Raw genomic sequence first — 20,914 nt, forward strand, 5'->3', positions numbered from 1 at the left:
GGCCCAACCATCTTCAGCTGCTTCATCAATGACCTTCTTTCCATCATGCCAGAAGTGGGGATGTTCGCTGATGATTGCACAATGTACAGCATCATTTGCAACTCCTCAGATACTGAAGCAGTCTATGTCGAAATGCAGCAAGACTTGGAAAACATCCAGGCTTGGACTGACAAGTGGCAAGTAACATTTGTGCCACACAAGTACAAGGCAATGACCATCTCTAACAAGAGAGAATCTAACCATCATCCCATGACATTCAATGTCTTTACCATCACTGAATCCCCCACAATCAACATCCTGGTGGGGGTTACCATTGACCAGAAACTGAACTGGTGTAGCCATATAAATACTGTGGCTACAAGAGCAGGTCAGAGACTAGGAATCCTGTGGCAAGTAACTCACCTCCTGACTCCCCAAAGCCTGTCCACCATCTACAAGACACAAGTCAAGAGTGTGATGGAATACTTTCCCCTTGCCTGGAAGAATATGACTCTAACAACATTCAAGAAGCTTGAAACCATCCAGGACAAAGCAGCCCACTTGGTTTGCACCCGATCCACTAACATTCACACCCTTCACCACCAATGCCCAGTGGCAGCAGTGTGTACCATCTACAAAATGCACTGCAGAAACTCATCAGGCTCGTTAGACAACATCTTCCAAACCCACAACCACTAGCATCTAGAAGGACAAGGGCAGCAGGTATGTGGGAACACCATCAGATGGAAGTTCCCCTCCAAGCCACTCACCATCCTGACTTGGAAATATACCACAATTCCTTCACTGTCACTGGATCAAAATCCCGGAACTCCCTCCCTGACAGCACTGCGGGTGTACCTACACCACAGAGACTGCAGGGGTTCAAGAAGGCAGTTCACTATCATCTTCTCAAGGGCAACTAGGGATGGGCAATAAATGCTGGCCCAGCCAGCGATGCCCACATCCCTTGAATGAATTTTAAAAAAGGATATTAGGGGAAATGATAAGGTAGACAGGGACTAACTACTTCCATTGTGTTGAGGAGCCTAGGACTAAGGACATGGACAAAAGTTAGAGCCAAGCCTTTTAGGAGTGAAGCTGGCATTAGAACTTGTACATACAAAAGGTGGTAGAAGTTTGGAACTCTCTTTTGTAAATGGTGATTGTTGCCAGGCTGGTTGTCAATTTTAAATCTGAGATTGCTAGACCAAAAGTAGAAAGAAATATGGAACAAAGGTGGGTATATGAAGTTAGGTCATAGATCAGCCATTATCTCATTGAATAGTGAAACAGCCTCGAGGGACTAAATGGCCCCCTCCCGTTCTTATATTACACTCGTGATTTTTTTTTGCATATTCTGAAACCTGTTCAGACTTTTGTTAAACAAAGGTAGAAAGAAAAATATGGAGCAAAGGTGGATATACGAAGTTAGGTCACAGATCAGCCATGATCTCATTGAATAGTGAAACAGGCTCGAGGAGCTAAATGGCCCCCTCCCGTTCTTATATTACACTCGTGATTTTTTTGCATCCTCTGAAGCCTGTTCAATCTGTAACCTGCAAAGTAACAAAGCCTTCTCCACTTTATTTCTTAGTCCTCAAATGAAGTATTTGGTAAAGTTTCTCCCCCCCACCCCCCACCCCACCTCCACCACATCACCCTACAGAATTCTCCCTGAAAATAAACAGTACATTATTCGGGCATTGGTGTCAGCCAGCTAAAAGGACATTTACCAACAGTGCTTGTGCACGCCAGTAGTTGATTCACTATCTGAAGCGATTTCAGGCATTTTGACATGATGAGGTACTATCCCAAAGCAATCATTTATTTTTCCAAACATAAGTTTTTCTCTTATAAACTTTTGAAAAGAAATTATGTCAGAATTTCAAACACACAATTTTATGCCACTTTGAGTGGAACTAAATTGTCCGTATACTGCTCCCTTCCATCACTGGGATTTGTCATTCACCGCAGCCGTCACTGGATGACCTTCACCTACTGCTCTGGTTAAAGACAGGCTTCCTACCCGGGTAGAATTGGCAGACAGCTATCCCTTACTAGTTACATCTGTTCTAAATCACCAGAATCCCTGACGAGGTCCCTGACCCAGATACTCCAAATGTCTATTCTGTGAAAACATTCCTATTTAAAATTGCCTCATTTGGAAGGGATGAAACCTGACTAGCCATCAGGACTCTTGTGTGTAATTTGTTCAGGGCGTTGTAATGCTGTTCCTAGTAGGCTTTACGACAAATATTGCCCAAGTGTGGCCCTTGACGCTCGTGAGACGCCTGCAGGATAGCCGGCAATGGAACATGACATTTTGGAAGTGTTCGAAATGGAAAGTGAGGCATTGGTGAGGTAGGGAACTACCCTTAAAACGTCGATTGGTATGGATTTGCCAATTTCACTGAAGGCAGTCCGCAGTGTGGCAGGGGAGAGTGATACAGTGGTGCAGTATTGGGGGTGGAAGCTCGGGGTTGTGGTGGTGGGGGGGGGTGGGGGCTGCTGGTGGGGCTCCTCTGAGGTTGGGGCAAAGGCACTTTGTTGGGGCAGAATAAATGGAGCCTCCCACCGCATCTGACCTGCGTGATGCCCAAGTGTGACCGGATCCTGGGTGACAGCGGAGGAGGAAAGTGTGCGCGTCTCCAATGCCGACCACTTTAGCAAACTTGAAATACTTCTTAAGTTCTTCTAAAGAGAAACACGTTTATCTGCAGCCAAAGTTAAAGTTCAGCCCATGGCATTGTGTGGTTATGAGCTACCGTGCAGCTGCAAAGCGATCTGGAAGCTGCTCAGCTGAGTGCCAGGCTCGGTGGCTACTCCTGGTGCTCGGCGGCTACTCCCGGTGCTCGGTGGGCTCTCTGACGCCGTTGCGGGCCGCTAGGTGGCTGTAGGCGCTCTCCTCCCGGGAGAAGATCTCAAACTTCTTGTTGAGCTGTGAGCGCAGGTAGCGATAGTCCTGCTGGTCCAGGCTGTGGCCGCAGATCATGTAGAGGGTGAAGGTGGTGGACAGCAGCAGGCGGTCGAGGGACAAGCTGGGCAGCAACCACAAGATGACCAGGAACTCCAGGAAGACTGGGTGCCGCAGGTGGCAATACAAACGCTGGGCCTTCTGCGATTTTAGCACCATGGGGTCTCCAAGAGAGAGACAGCAGTAATAAACCTGCAGGACAGCAGGGAGAGAATCATTAACCATCAATAGAGTGAGGCGACAGAACAAAAATCTAACATTTTGAAGACAGTGCAGAATAATATGGAACAGGGTGTAAAGCCAGTGCCCAAATGATCCCCACTGGCTTTTAGGTTTAGTTAAAATTACCACACCACCCGACAATGTTTTTGGACATTCTGCAAATTTCACTGAGGGCAGTCCGCAATGTGGCAGGGGAGAGTGATACAGTGGTGCTGTACTGGGGGTGGAAGCTCGGGGTTGTGGGGGAGGTGGTGGTGGTGGGGCTCCTCTGAGGTTGTGGCAAAGTCACCTTGCCTCAGCTTTTCATTAATTATAGCGTTCTTTCCAGTCAAGAAATTATTGAGGAGGAACTAGTACAACCTAGATTCTTTTCATTAGAACTAAGCAAGTGAAGGAGATGCGACTGAAGACCTCAAACTTTGATGTACTGGGCCAAGAAATACCATTTCCAGTGGATGGTGAATTGGAATTACAGGGCAAACATTCCTGATCAGCAGCAAATGAACAAGAGAGACAGGTGAAATTATTAACTTTGATTTATTATGTGGAGAGTTGTTAGGACGCTCAACGCTGCCGGAAAGAGTGGTGGAAGTAGAACGCCTTATAGTCGTTTACAGAAAAACTGAAAATTGATTGACAAAGTAAAATTTCTTGGTGGAAGAATTGGGGAGCGGGATTAAATGGATAGCTCTTTCGGAGAGTTGGCATGGGTGAGATGGGCCAAATAGCCTCCCCTTGTGCTGTAAAATTCTAGCAGTCTACTATCATTAGAATAAAGATCATAAGATCATAGGGAACAGGAGCAGGAGAAGGCCATTCTGGCCATCAAGCCGGCTCTGCTTGTTAATAAGATCATGGCTGATCTGACTGTGGCCTTAACTCCATTATCCTGCCACTCTCCCAAAATGCTTGCCTCCATGTTAATCAAAAATTTGTCTAATTTGGCCTTGAACTATTCAATGAGCTATCCTCCACTGCTCTCTGGAGTAGACAATTTCACAGACTAACAACCCTCAGAGAGAAGAACGAGTATGATCCGATTGAATGGCAGAGCAGGCTTGAGGGGCTGTGTGTCTACTCCTGTAGGCCATTGAACCCCACTGACTATCTGATGAGATCAACAGTTGAGGTTTGGACACCCATTATTGGTAAAGTAAGGGATGGTGGGGCTGCGGCATGTCATTAAGATTATTGACTGAGCTGATTTATCTGAAGTAACAGTTGGTTGCTGCCACAGGAACTGGTCAGTGAAGAGCTTCTCATTCTCTGACAGAGTCTGAAACCCTGAATCCACTCTGATAGTGCCTCAGATAATAAATCCACTCTGACAGGGGCTCAGGTATTGAATCTACTCTGACAGGTTCTGATACTCTGAATCTACTCTGACAGGATCTCAGATCCTGAATCCACTCTGACAGGGTCTCAGATCCTGAATCCACTCTGACAGGGTCTCAGACCCTGAATCCACTCTGACAGGGTCTCAGATCCTGAATCCACTCTGACAGGGTCTCAGATCCTGAATCCACTCTGACAGGGTCTCAGACCCTGAATCCACTCTGACAGGGTCTCAGACCCTGAATCCACTCTGACAGGGTCTCAGACCCTGAATCCACTCTGACAGGGTCTCAGACCCTGAATCCACTCTGACAGGGTCTCAGACCCTGAATCCACTCTGACAGGGTCTCAGACCCTGAATCCACTCTGACAGGGTCTCAGACCCTGAATCCACTCTGACAGGGTCTCAGACCCTGAATCCACTCTGACAGGGTCTCAGACCCTGAATCCACTCTGACAGGGTCTCAGACCCCGAATCCACTCTGACAGGGTCTCAGATCCTGAATCCACTCTGACAGGGTCTCAGACCCTGAATCCACTCTGACAGGGTCTCAGACCCCAAATCCACTCTGACAGGGTCTCAGATCCTGAATCCATTCTGACAGGGTCTCAGATCCTGAATCCACACTGACAGGGTCTCAGATCCCGAATCCACTCTGACAGAGTCTCAGACCCCAAATCCGCTCTGACAGGGTCTCAGGCCCCGAATCCACTCTGACATGGTCTCAGACCCTGAATCCACACTGACAGGGTCTCAGACCCTGAATCCACTCTGACGGGGTCTCAGATCCCGAATCCACTCTGACGGGGTCTCAGATCCCGAATCCACTCTGATGGGGTCTCAGATCCCGAATCCACTCTGACAGGGTCTCAGATCCCAAATCTGCTCTGACAGGGTCTCAGGCCCCGAATCCACTCTGACAGGGTCTCAGACTCTGAATCCACTCTCTGACAGTGTCTCAGGCCCCGAGTTGTGGGTAGCTCACCACCCCCTGCTCAAGGGCAATAAGGGATGGGCAATAAATGCTGGATTTTCCAGCGATGCTCACATCCCATTGAATGAAAAAAAAACATGGCACGACGGGTTAAAATTGCCCACGAGTGTGGAGAATTAGTTAACATTACTTTCAGTCAGTAGCTTGTCATATTTATGGGAAGGTGTTGTTAGACAGCCTTAGCAACTGAAGAGGCACTTAATAACGCTGTGCTGTATGCCATGCTGTACCACAGTTTGGTCCCTCAATCTGCAAGTTTATTGCTACCTCTTAGATTAGGGCTCTGAGAAATTTGAACCATGATGTGGGAAAGGAAGTGCTTGCCACATATCTGAACGGATGCTTCTCACGTCAGTCCCACAGAAGCCTTTAGTGTGACTGCGCTCCTGTTTCTCTCTGTCTGTCTGTCTCTCTCTTTCCCCACCCCTTCCTTATATCTCTTGTACCCTCTCCAGACTGAATAGTTCTGCTGAATGGTGGTGCTATAACTGGGTAGCAGTGACAGCTCCCCACTTGGCAAGGAGACTGAGACTCACCTGTTTGAGACCCATGAGCTCAGCGTAGTCGAAGATCAGGACAATGCTGAAGATGATCAGCCAGGCGATGACGTGAATGATGAAACAGATCAATGGAAAGCAGGTAACCCAGGGCTCTCTGGATACGCTCCACAGGAAGGGGGCAGCATGGATAGGTTGCCAGTAGTGCATCAGCAGCTGGGGAAGAGGGGAACCATTTAGACCAGAGAGAGATGCAAAACGGGAAGACAAAATATTGATAGACAGAGAGAGATAGATAGGACAGTCTCTCCGACAAAAGGCAGAGGAGAATCATTCAGCATGGAGAGGATACAAGAGATACAAGGCATAGAAAGGAGGGACAGGCAGAGAGAAAGAGAAAACAGTATTCGCAACTGTGGAAGGAGCAAATCATTTATGCGGAGAGCCAAAATGACAAGTGAGAAGTGTGCAGAATGAACAGTACCAGCAACTGGAGTGTGAAGACAATCATTCAGACTGGGGTGTAAAACAGAGGGGGAAGAGAAAGAAACAGGACAGAGACAGGTAGAGAGAGAAGAGAGAGAGTAAATGGAGAGGAGGGACAGATAGAGGGAGAGAAGAGAGAGGTACAGGAGAGGAAGGAGAGTTACAGTGAGAGGAGGGACAGGTAGGAGAGAACAGAGAGGTACAAGGAGAGGAGGGAAAGGTAGCGAGAGAGGAGAGGGTAAGCAAGGCAGCACGGGGAGAGGGGGAGCAAGGTGGCACGGGGAGAGGGGGAGCAAGGAGGGGAAAGGGATAGGGACAGGGGGAGGGGGGACAGGGGGAGAGGGGACAGGGGGAGAGGGGACAGGGGGAGAGGGGACAGGGGGAGAGGGGACAGGGGGAGAGGGGACAGGGGGAGAGGGGACAGGGGGAGAGGGGACAGGGGGAGAGGGGACAGGGGGAGAGGGGTCAGGGGGAGAGGGGTCAGGGGGAGAGGGGTCAGGGGGAGAGGGGTCAGGGGGAGGGGGGCCCGGGGAGGGGGGCAGGGGGAGGGGGGCAGGGGAAGAGGGGTCGGTGAAGAGGAATTGGGGGAGGGGGAGTGGGAAGAGGGATCGGGGGAGAGGGAGAGGGGTCGGGGGAGAAGGGTCAGGGGAGAAGGGTCGGGGGAGAGGGGTCGGGGGAGAGGGGTCGGGGGAGAGGGGTCGGGGGAGAGGGGTCGGGGAAGAGGGGTCGGGGGAGAGGGGTCGGGGGAGAGGGGTCGGGGGAGAGGGGTCGGGGGAGAGGGGTCGGGGGAGAGGGGTCGGGGGAGAGGGGTCAGGGGAGAGGGGTCGGGGGAGAGTAGTCGGGGGAGAGGAGAGAGGGATTGGGGAGAGGGGTCGGCGGTGATATGTGGGGCAGAGGGTTTAGGGGAGAGTCGTCGGGGGAGAGGAGAGAGGGGTCGGGGTAGAGGGATCGGGGAAGAGGGAAGAGGGATCGGGGGAGAGGGATCATGGTTGGGGGAGAGGGATCAGGGTTGGGGGAGAGGGATCGGGGAGAGGGATCGGGGGAGAGGGATCAGGGTTAGGGGAGAGGGATCAGGGGACTGGGATCAGGGGAGAGCGGGGAGGTGTCGGGGGAGACCGGGGAGGTGTCAGGGCAGAGGAATCGGAGGAGTGGAGAGGGATCTGGGGAGAGGGGAGAGGAATCGGGGGAGAGGGGAGTGGGAGCAGAGGAGAGTGATCCGGGGAGAGGGGAGAGGTATTGGGGGAGAGGAGAGAGGGGAGACAGATACAGGGAAGGGAGAGAGGCACAGGTAGAGTGCTGAGAAATAAAGGGAGAGGGGAGAGAGAGGCATTGCTGTCTCTGTTTAACAATCTGCAATACAGCAGCGCAATATGACATTCTGATTTGAGACTGTGATGCTCCAGTGTCTATTTAACGTTCTGATATAGGACAATACAATATTCCACTCTGTTATGGAACAGTGTGATATTCCGGTGTCCAACACTCTGCTGTGGAACAGGATGATATTCCACTGTCTAACAAATTGATGTGGACAGTGTGATATTCCAGTGTCTAACATTGTGATATGGGACAGTGTGATATTCCAGTGTCTAACATTGTGATATGGGACAGTGTGATATTCCAGTGTCTAACATTGTGATATGGGACAGTGTGATATTCTAGTGCCTAACATTCTGATATTGGACAGTGTGATATTCCGGTATTTAACATTCTGATATGGGACAGTGTGATATTCCGGTATTTAACATTCTGATATGGGACAGTGTGATATTCCAGTGTCTGTTATGAAAAGAATGTGTATAATGTTATTGGAAATTATTTTTTAATTGGAATTGTAGTAGGGCTGTGTCTATGTGTGTGTATGTGTGTGGCTTAATTGGATCAAAGCCGGCTAGTCTGTAAGGAGTAGAAGGTAAAGGGCAATTTGCAGTTTTAAATAAACCATTCAAAAGAATGGGTGAAATCTTGCACCTAGCTGGAAGATGCCAAGCAATGTGTTTATATTACTAATAAAATAGGTGGAATGAAAGGATTATTATTAGAAGAGGTAAAATTAAAAAATCTAGTTATACAATGGAAAATTTACATTCAAAGGGAAAGCTAGGTATAAACCGAGAGGAGTTTGTATGTGTGAATTAGAGGCATTTAACATCTAAGTAGCCTGTAAGCCTACATCTGTGTCTGATAGGAACCAAATTGAAAGGAACCTTTTTGAATTCGTAAGGTCAAATTTGCTTTACCTGGTGTCTGTTTAAAGTCTATGGGTTATTGTTGCTCTGGTGAAGATTTACTTGGGAGTGATTAATTTGGGAATTTGTTTAAAAGTTATTATTAGCAATAATTTGTAGACATGTGCATGTGTTTAATTTCTTGTTAAGTTAATAAACATTTAATTTAGTTTTACATGAAAAACCTCTTGAGGCTTGGTGGTTTTATTTCTAAATTTCAGAGCTGCATCTCAAACATACCAATTGAAAATATAGGTTATGACGGTTGTTCAAGTTTCCCACTGGGATTTAAACAACTCAGCCTTTACTAACAGCTGTGTCATAACACTAACATTATGATATGGGACAGTGTGATATTCCAGTGCCTAATATTCTGATATGGTACAGTGTGACATTCCAGTGTTTAACATTCTGATATGGGACAGTGTGATATTCCAGTGTCTAACATTCTGATATGGGACAGTGTGATATTCCAGTGCCTAACATTCTGATATGGTACAGTGTGACATTCCAGTGCCTAACATTCTAATATGGTACAGTGTGACATTCCAGTGTTTAACATTCTGATATGGGACAGTGTGATATTCCAGTGTCTAACATTCTGATTTGAGACAGTATGATATTCTAGTGTCTCACCATTCTGGTATTGGACAGTGTGATATTCCAGTATCTGACATTCTGATATAGGACAGTGTGATATTCCATTTTGATGTGGGAGAGTGTGATATTCCAGTGCTTAACACTCTGATATGGTGCTGTGTGATATTTTGGTGTCTAATATTTTGATATGAGACAGAGTGACATTTCATTATCTAATATGATATGGGACAATGTGATGTTCCGGTGTCTAACATTCTGACATGGGACAGTGTAATATTCCGGTGTCTAACATTCTGACATGGGACACTGATATTCCAATGTCTAACGTTCTGATTTGGGACAGTGTGATATTCCAGTGCCTAATATTCTAATATTGGACAGTATGATATCCCAATGACTAACACTCTGATATGGTACAGTGCGATATTCCAGTAACTAACATTCTGATATGGGACAGTGTGACATTTGAGTATCTAACATTCTGAAATGGGACAGTGTGACATTTGAGTATCTAACATTCTGATATGGGACAGTGTGACATTTGAGTATCTAACATTCTGCTATGGGACAGTGTGATATTCCAGTCTTTCGAACAACTTGTAATGTGTTAGAAGTTTTGTATTTCTGTTCTCAGAACAATTGACTTCTGCCTTTGTTTGCCCACCTGGAGAGAGGCTGCCGTGCAGAACACATAGACAGACCGCTGGAGGACCCCAAAGCAGGCTACTGTCCATTTCCTCACTCTCTCTGTTGCCATGACGCTGTGCTGCAGAATGAAGAATGCGAGTAGTGCCAGATTGGAGAGGAGAGCCTGCAGGACCTGCCTGTCTCTGAAGGTGGACTGCCATTCCACATGCACGCGTACATCTATTAGAACAGTGAACTCAAGTCAGGTAAGCAAAAAGACACCCTTCTCAGCAGGAGACAGTTTAGAAAATGGACACAAGGTTACACCAATAGTATGGCTAACAACTGGCAGAAGCAGACTTATGGCATCTGGTTTAAGGAAGGAAATCTGCTGCCCTTACCTGGTCTGGCCTACATGTGACTCCAGATCTACAGCAATGTGGTTCACTCTTAATTGTCATTGCAAATTGCCTAGCAAGCTACTGAGTTGTATTAAGTCATTACTACAAAGCTGAAGCATAAAATTGAACGGGTCACCTTGCATTGACGTCAGGGCTACAAATAACAACGGTAAACCCCGCCAAGTCAACCTATAAAGTCAAACCTTACCTAGGCTTAGGGACTTTTGCGAAAATTGGGAGAGCTGTTCCACAAACTAGTCATGCAACCGCCTGACATAGTCATACTCACCGAATCATATCTTACAGCTAATGTTCCAGGCTCCATCATCACCCCTGGATATGTCTTGTCTCACCAGCAGGAAAGACCCAGCCGATGCAGTGGCTCAGTGGTATATGTGTAGGAGGGAGCTGCCCTGAGAGTCCTCAACATTGACTGCTGACCCCAGAAGTCTCATGGCATCAGGTCAAACATGGGAAAGGAAACCTCCTGCTGATTACCAGTTACCACCTTCCCTCAGGTTTCCCCAGAGCCTGTCCACCATCTTCAAGGCACAAGTCAGGAGTGTGATGGAATATTCTCTTGCCTGGATGAGTGCAGCTCCAAAAACACTCAAGAAGCTCGACAACATCCAGGACAAAGCAGCCCACTTGATTGGCACCCAACCCACCACCTTAAGCATTGTCTCCCTCCACTACCAATGCACAGTGGCAGCACTGTGTACCACCTACAAGATGCACTGCAGAAACTCACCAAGGCTCCTTTGACAGCACCTTCCAAACCCATGACCTCTATCACCTAGAAGGACAAGTGCAGCTGATGCATGGGAACACCACCACCTGCAAGTTCCCCTCCAAGCCACACAACACCCTGACTTGGAACTACATCACCGTTCCTTCACTGTCGCTGACTCAAAATCCTGGAACTCCTTTCCGAGTAGCACTGTGGGTGTACCTACACACATGGACTGTAGTGGTTCCAAGAAGACAGCTCACCACCATTTTCTCTTGGGCAATTAGGATTGGACAATGAATGTTGGCCTATGAAGTGATGCCTACTTCCTGTGAAAGAATAAAGAAAAGTAATGATTCAGTACTCCTCCATGTTGAGCATCACTTGGGAGAATCACTGAGGATAGCAGTGGAACAGGATGTTCTCTGGGTGGGGGACTTCAATGTCTATCACAAAGAGTGCCTCAGTAGCAATCCTACTAACTGAACTAGCCAAGTCCTATATGCCAGACTGGGACAGCGCTAGCTGGCGAGAAAATCAACAAGGGGGAAAAACTTACTAGATCCCGACCTCATCAATCTACTTGTCAGAGATGCATCCATCCATGACAGTATTGATAGTGGTTACCCACCACACGGTTCTTGAGGAGGCAAAGTCCCATCTTCACACTGAGGATACCTTTCTAGTATGTTTTGTGGTACTACCACATGCTAAATGGCATTGAATCAAAACAGATCTAGCAACTCAAAACTGGGCATCCACTAAGCGCTGTGGGCCATCAGTATCAGCAGAAATGTATTCGACCATGATCTGTAACCTTATGGCCAGACATGCCTAAAAATGAGGTGTCAACCTAGTGAAGCTACTGCACATGACTACTTGCATGCCAAACTGTGGAAACATTGATAGACGGAGCTAAGGGATTCCACAACCAACGGATCAGATCTAAGCTCCACAGTCCTGCCACATCCAGTCATAGATGCTGGCGGACAATTAAATTATGAGATGGAGGAGGAGGAGACTCCACAAATATCCACATTCTCAATGATTGGGGAGCTCACCATCTCAGTGCAAAAGACAAGGCAGATCGATTTGTCAGGAGTGTTGAGTGGATCATCTAACTCTGCCTCCTCCTGAGATCTCCAACATCACAGATGCCTGAGTTCAGCCGATTTGATTCATTCCACGTGATATCAAGAAATGACTGAAGGCACTGGGTTTGGCAAGAGCTATGGGCCCTGAAATCATCCTGTCAGTAATGCTGAAGACCTGTGCTTGACAACTAGCCACACTCCTAGCCAAGCTGTTCCAGTACTTGGCATCTACTAGACAATATGGAAAATTGCCCAGGTATGTTCAGTCCGCAAAACACAAGATAAATCCAACCCGGCCAATAACCGTCACATCAGTCCACTCTCCATGGTCAGCAAAGTGATGGAAGGTGTACTTGACAGTGTTATCAGCAGCACTTACACAGCAACAACTAGTTCATTGATGTTCAGTTTGGATTCAGCCAGGGCAACGTGGTTCCAGACCTCATTACAGCCTTTGTCCAAATGCTGATCAAAGAGGTGAATTCAAGAGGTGGGATGAGCGGGACTGTCCTTGACATCAAGACAGCCTTTGCCTGAAGTAATAGTGCACACCATGAACCACATGACAGTAATACTCCTCACTCTGTGCCACCCAACTGTAATGGCCCACACTCTGTCCCACCGGACAGTGATGCTCCACACACTGTACCACCCGACAGTGATGGCCTACGCTCTGTCCCACCCAACAGTAACGGTCCACACTCTGTCCCACCCGACAGTAATAGTCTACACACAGAGTCACTCTGACAGTAAAGCTGTACTCCCAGTACCTCTCAACAGTAACAGTGTACACCCAACATCATTAATCAGACAGAGCGATGGCTACACTCTTCCTCTCTCAGTTTTTAACTGAAATGCCAATGTCAAATATTAGAATTGTTGTTAGAGGGTTAAATGTCATTAATAAAAGAAGATTTGGCATCATAGATATGGTTCTGCATTAGCAACCTGGAGGCTGTAAGCTACAATCCCATTGTGGGATCATGTGAAACAGAATTGAATAAATCTTTTACAGTTTGGGTAAAATGGCCACGAACAGCAAATTTTGTCACGTCTTTCACAGTGGAAGGTGAGTGCTTTAAGGATATATTAAGTCAGGGGACCCAAAAGCCTGGTCAAAAAAGTGGGTTTTATGGAATGTTTTAAAGGAGGAGAGAGAGATAGAGAGGCAGATAGGGCTAAGGTGGGAATTCTGGAGCTTAAAGCCTTGGCAGATGAAGGTACAGCTGCCAATTGTGGAGCGAAGAGACTTTGGAGGGTTGTAGGTTGGAAAGGTTACAGAGATAAAGCCTTTGGACACAAGGATGAGAATTTTAAATTCAAGACACTGTTCAAATTTGCTATATGGAAATGACTAAATGACTTGGATATTGGAATAGAGTAACATTTCAAACTTCGTCGATGATGCCAAATGTGGAAGAATGGCAAACAATGAGGACCATACGAATTGACTGCATCAGGACATAAATAGGCTAACAGAATGGGCAGACAAGAGGCAGATGGAATTTAATACAGAGAAGTGTAAGGTAATGCATTTTGGCAGAAGGGCAATATGGACTCAATGGCACATTTCTAAAGAGCGTGCAGAAACAGAGGGACCTGGGGTGCATGTACATTGATCTTTGAAAGTAGAAGAAAATTTGGAGTGAGTAATTGGCAAAACATATAGAATCTTGGGCTTCATTAATAAAGACATTGAGTACAAAAGCAGGGAAGTTACGCTGAACCTTTATAAAGCTCTGGTGAGGCCACAACCTGGGTATTGTGTCCATTTCTGGTGGCCACACTTTAGGAAGGATGTGAGGATCCTTGAGAGGACGCCGAGGAGATTTATCAGAATGAAACCAGAGATGAGGGACTTTAGCTACAAGGTTAGGATGGAGAAGTTGGGGTTATTCTCCTTAGAGGAACGAAGATTTAGTGTATTAGTTTAGATTATGACAGGCTTAGATAAGGGAGTCAAAGTAAAGCTGTTTCCCTTAGCAGATTGCACAAGGACAGATTTAATATTTCGGCTAAAAGATACAGGGTGGATCTGAGTAAGAACGTTTTTTTAATGACCTGGAACTTGCTGCCCATGAAGATGGTGGAAGCAGAGATGATCAATAATTTCAAAAGGAATGTGGGTGGATACTTGAAGGAAACAAACTAACAAGGTTATGAGATAAAAACAGGAAATACTGGAAAAACTCAGCAGGTCTGACAGCATCTGTAGAGAGAGAAAAACAGAGTTAATGTTTCGAATCCATATGACTCTTCTTCAGAAATCTGAAGAATAAGAAATGTTTCGAATTTGTATGACTCTTCTTCAGAGTTCTGAAGAAGAGTTATACGGGCTCGAAACGTTAACTTTGTTTCTCTATCCACAGATGCTGTCAGACCTGCTGAATTTTTCCAGCATTTTCTGTTTTTATTTCAGATTTATAGCATTCGCAGTATTTTGCTTTTATTATAGCAGATTAATGGGGATTGAGTGGGGGAATGGGATTGACTGGATTGCGCCAGGAGGGAGCTGGCATGGACTTGATGGGCCAGATGGCCTCCTTTAGTGCCGTAAATGACTTTATGACTTTAAATTTAGCTCCTTCAATACTGGATATCAGATAGCAGCTTGACAACACAGAAGCAGTGGAAGGGTTGAGTTAGATAGTGGTAATAAAGAGCTGTGCATCGTCAGCATACATGTGGAATTTGACATGTTTTCAGATGATTTCCTGAGGGTCAGGATGTGGCTGAGAAGTAGGAGGCTGGGGAGACCGTGAATAGGTCCTTAAGGGACTCCAGAGGTAACGATGCGACAGTGGGAAGAGAGGCCATTGCAGGTGGGACTCTGGTTACAACTAAATCGTTAAGACATAGGTGAGGGCGGAAGCACTTTGCTGGACAAGAGAGGAGAGGGGTTGGTACAGGATGGTGAACCGCGTCAAAGGCTGCGGACAGGTTCAGAAGGTTTTGATTGGGGCTATTTTGGTGTTTGGGCAGTGGTGGAAAACTTGATTGGAGAGGGTTAAACGTGGATTTGGGAGGCAAATAAATTGTCAACTGGCTCACCAATGCCTGGAGGGAAGGGATGGTGCCCACATTTAGCTTGAATTGTACAGGTGTCCATTTCCACGCTAACGTGGATTGATACTTAACGCTCTCAGGCCAACCCGGGGTAAGCAATGTTTATTGCCTCACCGCAATGCCGCCGACAGCGCAGGAATGAATTGCAAATGAAGTGTTCAGAAATTGTGCACATGTTTGAGAGAGGAGATAAGCTTTGCTCCATTTTGCCATGGCACCACACAAATTCCTTTGAGCCCATCAGGTGGCTGGAAGAAAAACGGTGGATTGTCATCAGAGGTCATTCTCTAAGGCTGTGGCGGGGGCTTCCATAGTTAGGGGCAGGACAATAGCATGTTGAACAACAGAGAGAGAGAAGGAAACAGATAGAACAGCAAAGTGTCTGCAATCTTCCCAAATCCTGCATCCCATCATTGTTCCAACAAATTGTACACAGCCTTAAAATTTTGGAAATGAAAAGGTAGCTTCCTTGGCTCTGTAATAGAGTTGAAAAAAAAGGCAAGAAGTTATGCTAAATCTACATGAAATACCTGTTAGGCCCCAGCTGAAGTACTGTGTCTAATTCTGGGCACCACACTTTAAGTAGGACATGAAGGCGAGAAGGTACAGAGGAGGTTTGCTAAATTGGTCACGGGGATGAGGGATTACAGTCAGGAGGGAGAAGCTAAGGTTGTTCTCTTTAGAGCAGAGAGGGGGAAGAGATGATTTGATAGAAGTTTTCAATATCATGAAGGCTTTAGATAGAGCAAATAAAGAAAAACCTGCCTCCAATGGCTCAAGGATAGATAACCAAAGATTTAAAGTGAACCAGAGATAAAGCTTCTTTTCACATGAATGTACTGCCTGATCAGGTGGTAGATTCAGGTTCAACCGTCGCTTTCAACAGGGAACTGGATAAATAATTGAAGGGGATTAAAAAAAAAATCACAAGAGATATGGGGAAAGGGTAGGTGTGCGGAACTAATTGGATTGCTCTTCAAAGATGGGCTGAATGGCCTCTTTCTATGCAGTCCTATTCTAGGAGGGTCAGTTAGAGTGCATTTAAGAATGTAGGAAGGTTTTGAAAGGTTGGGAGATAAGTGGAGATTGCAAGGTTTTGGGGAGGGAGAACGAGGGACAAGGCAGAGGTGGCCTAAGGTGCTGCCAACAATGGCAGGATGAAGCAGAGTGCAATTACACAGAAGACTGGAGTCAGAAGCTACATAGGAGGAACTTGAGAAATGTGAAATAGATAAGGGCTGGGCTAGGCTTTGACGGAATTTGAATGGGAATTTTAAACTCAGTGTGCTGGAGGATTCGGTGGATGTGCAGGGAACAAGGAGCCAATGCAATTCCAAGAGGAGAAGCATTCAGTGCAAAATTTGATGTGGGCAGTCCCGGGAACAAGCTACAAGATTAGGTAGTTCAGGAATATGCTGATAGTCTGCTGCTTTCCCTCAAACTATCGTTAGTGTCAGGAACTGGGTTTCAATTTAAATGTTTGCTGTTTGTAATGTGCGGTTGGGAAAGTACCTTTAAATACCGAGGAAGGAAACAAAACATCTCGTGTTAAATGGAGTGGAGCTCTTAAAACCCTACAGCACTGTGCTTGTGTTGACTCTTTATAAGGGCTACCAATTAGTCTCACTGCCCTCCCCACACCCCCGCTCTTTCTCCAGAGCCCTGCACATTTTCACTTTCAGTAATATTCAGTAACATTCCCTTCTGAAAACCACCCAGCAGCACAGCCAGAATCTCCACGGCTCCAGTGTCAGACCCGAGTCCTGTGCTTCTTTTGGATGTGCCGGTTCCTTGCTCAGTTCCTTGTGTTTACGTGGAATTAACATAGAAAATTACAGCACTGAAACGGGTCATTTGTCCTAAGTAACCTTATGCTTATCGCCATGTGAGCTTCCTCCTTACCCTGTCAGCACATCCTTCTCATCTTTCTCCCTTGTACTTATCCAGCTTTCATCCTCAAAGGCATCAATACTCCTTGCCTCATTAGCCAATGTTACAAAGGTTTATTATTGGGGCCCAGATTTAAAGTTTCGGGCAAGAGATGCAGTGGGAGGGTGTGAGGAAGAACTTTTATAACGCAGCAAATGGTCATGACCTGGAACTTGCTGCCTACGAGGGTGGGTAGAAACGGAAACGGTCAATGATTTCAGCAGGAACTCAGATGGGCGCTTGAGGGAAATAAGCTTGCAGGGTTGCAGGAATAGAGCAGGGGGATGGACTGGCTGGATTGCTCGACAGAGAGCTGGCAACAACGTGATGGGCTGAGTGGCCTTCTTCTGTGCCATTGGGAGGCTATTACTTGTGGCAGCAAGTTCCACGTTCTCACCACTCTCTGGGCGGTGAGAATGTGGAGTTTGCTGCCACAAGGAGGAGGAGGGGCTCCAAGCTGTTCTGTTTTATCTAATGGTTGTGACCTCTCAGTTCTGCTATGATCCGTGCAATTTATTTTGTAGCTTTCTGTATTCATTCGTTAATTGTATGTTGGAATTTCAGATTTACTTAAATGACACGTGCAGTTGCTTGATTGTGCAGCAGTGGACATTTGATAATAAACTGGAGCTGTGCAGTGACAGTGACTGCCACCACCACAACCACCCACCCCCGCCCTGTGGTACTGGAGCCAGTGTCAGGCCGGTGCCTGCCTTATGGTCACTGCCTTGTATTCGTCTACTTGGTGCTTCCATGTGGTGGGCGGGAGGTGGGAACAGGCTAGGTCTGAAAACACATTCTGCTGCATGCCCCACCCACACCCAGTGGGGCAAAATTCTAAATCCTTTTGTGTTCTCACACCTCCTCATCTCTGTAAGCCCAGGATTACCCTACAACACTCCCAGGCCCTGTTATTCTCATTCCTATCTCCCTTTCACCTGCAATTGGCGGTGGTATTTTCACCCAATGGCATGCAAATCACTCCCTAAACACCTCCACTGCCCTGTCCCCCGTTAGACATTCTTAAAACCACAAGTTTTTTTTCATGCGATGCTGGCGTCATCGTCAAGCCCAGTATTTATTGTCCTTCACTAATTGCCCTCGAGGAGGTGGGGGTGAGCTGCCTTCTTGAATCGCTGCAGTCCATGTGGTGTAGGTGCATCCACAGCTCTGTGAGGGAGGGAGCTTCAGGAATTTCATCAAGCGACAGTGGCCTGGTCTGGCTTACATGTGACTCCAAGCCCACAGCAACGTTGCTGACTCTTAAATGTCCTCTGAAATGGCCTCGCAAGGCACTCAGTTCTCAAGGGCAATTAAGGATGTGCAATGAATGCTGGCCCTGCCAGCAATGCCCGCATCCCATGAACAAATGAAATAAAAAAGGAAGGGCGATATATTTTAAAGTCAGGATGGTGTGTGGCTTGGAGGGGAATTTGCAGGCGGTGGTGTTCCCATGCGCCTGCTGCCCTGACCCTTCTAGGTGGTAGAGGTCGTGGGCTTGGAAGGTGCTGTCGAAGGAGGCTTAGTGAGTTGCTGCTGTGCATCTTGTAGATAGTACACACTGCTGCCACTGTGCGTCGGTGGTGAAGGGAGTGAGTGTTTAAGGTGGATGTGGTGTCGATCGATGCTTTATCCTGGATGGTGTTGAGCTTTTTGAGTGTTTCCAAAACTCCTTCATTGGCTTGCTGTCTTTTTGTTTTGATTACAGTCATGTTCGTTGTGTCGTTCTTCTATGTTAAATATAATATAAATACCAGTTATTGTTGTTGGAAACAACAGTTCTGAATCTGTCCACTGTTCGCCTTGCAATAGCAGTGTTGGTTCAATATCAGCCCAATGCTGCCCCTTGCTGTATTTCAGGATCATTGTCTGGTATCTAACCCAGACTGCACCTTGTTTCACAGGATGGCCAGCATTTGACATGTGCCCATGCAGTACTGAAGGGTCAATGTGGGGTCTGTATCTGCCTGGTGCTATCTTCTGCAGTACTCGAGAGCTTGTGTTTGAAATCTGCTCAGTGTTGGCACCTGCGGTGCCAGATGATCAGTGTCTGGTATCTATTCAGTGTGTCTCCCTGCAGTCGTGGATGGTCAGCATCTGTATCTGCTCAGTGTCTCCCCCTGCAGTTCTGGAGAGTCAGTGTCTGGCATCTGCTCGAGTGTCTCCCGCTGCAGTTCTGGAGGGTCAGTGCTTGGTATCTGCTCTGTCTCGCCCCCTGCAGTCCTAGAGTGTTAGTGGCTGATATCTGCTCAGTGTCTCCCCCTGCAGTCCTGGAGGGTCAGTGTTTGGTATCTGCTTGTGTCGCCCCCTGCAGTCCTAGAGGGTCAGTGTTTGGTATCTGCTCTGTGTCGCCCCCTGCAGTCCTGGAGGGTCAGTGTTTGGTATCTGCTCAGTGTCTCCCCCTGGAGTCCTGGAGGGTCAGCGTCTGGAACCTGCTGTCCCTGTATCCGACTCGCCGCAGTCTCTGATTCTGCCTGGACAGGTTTCTAGGCTCCAGCTAACCCCCCCCGCCCCACCCCCACCGCCCTCGCTCCCGTGCCCCTGTCTTACCTGCCGGTCCTGGCCTCCCGCTCTCCCGGTAAATCTGCCGCAAGGATATAAACGCCACGAACTCGGCCGCGCTCCACGAGACGTAAACAAAGTTGGCCAGCGACAGGCTCACGAGCGCAGCGGAATGAAAGACGGCCATGGCAACGCGCAGGGAACACTTCCGGGTCACGTGGGCAAAACGTGCAGGCCCAATGATGGTCGGTAGGGCACTTTCAGTTTCGCAGTGCATCCTGGGAGTCGGACGTCTCCATCACCGGGACTGAACAGGCAGACAGGAAACAGACGGATATAACGCTCCCGTCGGTTGTTTTTTGTTGTTGTTGCGAAAGACAAGCGTTTACAAGTAAGGACTGATTATATAAAAAGTGATCACAATGAACGCAACGAATAGGAATTGTAGTGGGCAATTTGGACATTCGAGCCTGCTCCGCCATTCATAGATGATCTTTACTTTTCACCGCAAACCCCATATATGGCCCCAAAACCGATTGTTTTCTATTTCCAGAGCAAGTTTACCTCAGCTATAACAGGAATCGAACCCATATTGTTGATGTTATTCTGAACCACGCACTAGCCAACCGTGCTACCGGCTGTCTAGGGTATGTGTGGAGTGAAATATTGTATGAATGTCAGAGACATCCTCGTAATTAGAGTAGAATCTCCACACTCACTTCAGTTGCATATTCGATTCTGACCACCAGCCTTTGCATACAACACAGGACGCATTTGGAGGAATAATCAAGCAGCTTTTATTAAGACAAGCACAGAGCAATTTGATCAATTAAATGCACTCACTTCATGCACAATACACACCTTTGTGCTATGCAGGCACATCGCTTTGTTACATGTACTGCTATTGATCAATGCAATCTCCACAGTAAGACTCAGGAATAAAAACAGAAAATGCTGGAAAAACTCAGCAGGTCTAACAGGATCTGTGGAGAGGAAAAACAGAGTTAACGTTTTGAGTCTGTATGACTCTTCTTCGGACTGTGTTTCTCTCCACAAATGCCTATGAGATCTCTGTGTTTTTCCAGCATTTTCTGTTTTCGTTTCAGATTTCCATCACCCGCAGTATTTTGCTTTTAAGCTACACTCAGGCTTGTACCAGAGCATCAGATTTGACTTTATCACATTCACTGAGCATCGGGTAGCTACAATTTCAGAGTGAAGCAGCAGTGCAAAAACATTTTAATCAACT

At 47.0% G+C, this 20,914-nt stretch overlaps 1 protein-coding gene and 1 long non-coding RNA gene across 2 annotated transcripts in view; one reads left to right on the plus strand and one right to left on the minus strand.

Annotated features, from left to right (window-relative positions):
• Window positions 1-20,914, plus strand: part of LOC121291483 — a 99,405-nt gene that overhangs the window by 50,429 nt on the left and 28,062 nt on the right. The gene's annotated exons all lie outside the window — the stretch shown is intronic.
• On the minus strand, window positions 1,784-19,877 carry LOC121291481 (nurim-like). The gene is made up of 4 exons (XM_041212718.1): window positions 19,714-19,877; window positions 9,981-10,183; window positions 6,042-6,218; window positions 1,784-3,145 (listed from the first exon to the last, which is right to left on the minus strand). The coding sequence occupies exons 1-4, from the start codon at window positions 19,850-19,852 to the stop codon at window positions 2,819-2,821; spliced, it is 846 nt and encodes a 281-aa protein (XP_041068652.1). The 5' UTR covers window positions 19,853-19,877; the 3' UTR covers window positions 1,784-2,818.

Source organism: Carcharodon carcharias, chromosome 19, assembly GCF_017639515.1.
Source record: "Carcharodon carcharias isolate sCarCar2 chromosome 19, sCarCar2.pri, whole genome shotgun sequence".
Taxonomy (NCBI): Eukaryota; Metazoa; Chordata; class Chondrichthyes; order Lamniformes; family Lamnidae; genus Carcharodon; species Carcharodon carcharias.

Bases quoted from the DNA above. Each gene is read 5' to 3' on its own strand.
- LOC121291481 (XM_041212718.1), bottom strand. From the start codon at position 19,852: ATGGCCGTCTTTCATTCCGCTGCGCTCGTGAGCCTGTCGCTGGCCAAC. The intron at 6,219-9,980 runs GTGGGCAAACAA...CCTCTTCCCCAG, and splicing joins GCACGGCAGCCTCTCTCCAG to CTGCTGATGCACTACTGGCA. The intron at 3,146-6,041 runs GTGAGTCTCAGT...GCTGTCCTGCAG, and splicing joins AGCTCATGGGTCTCAAACAG to GTTTATTACTGCTGTCTCTC.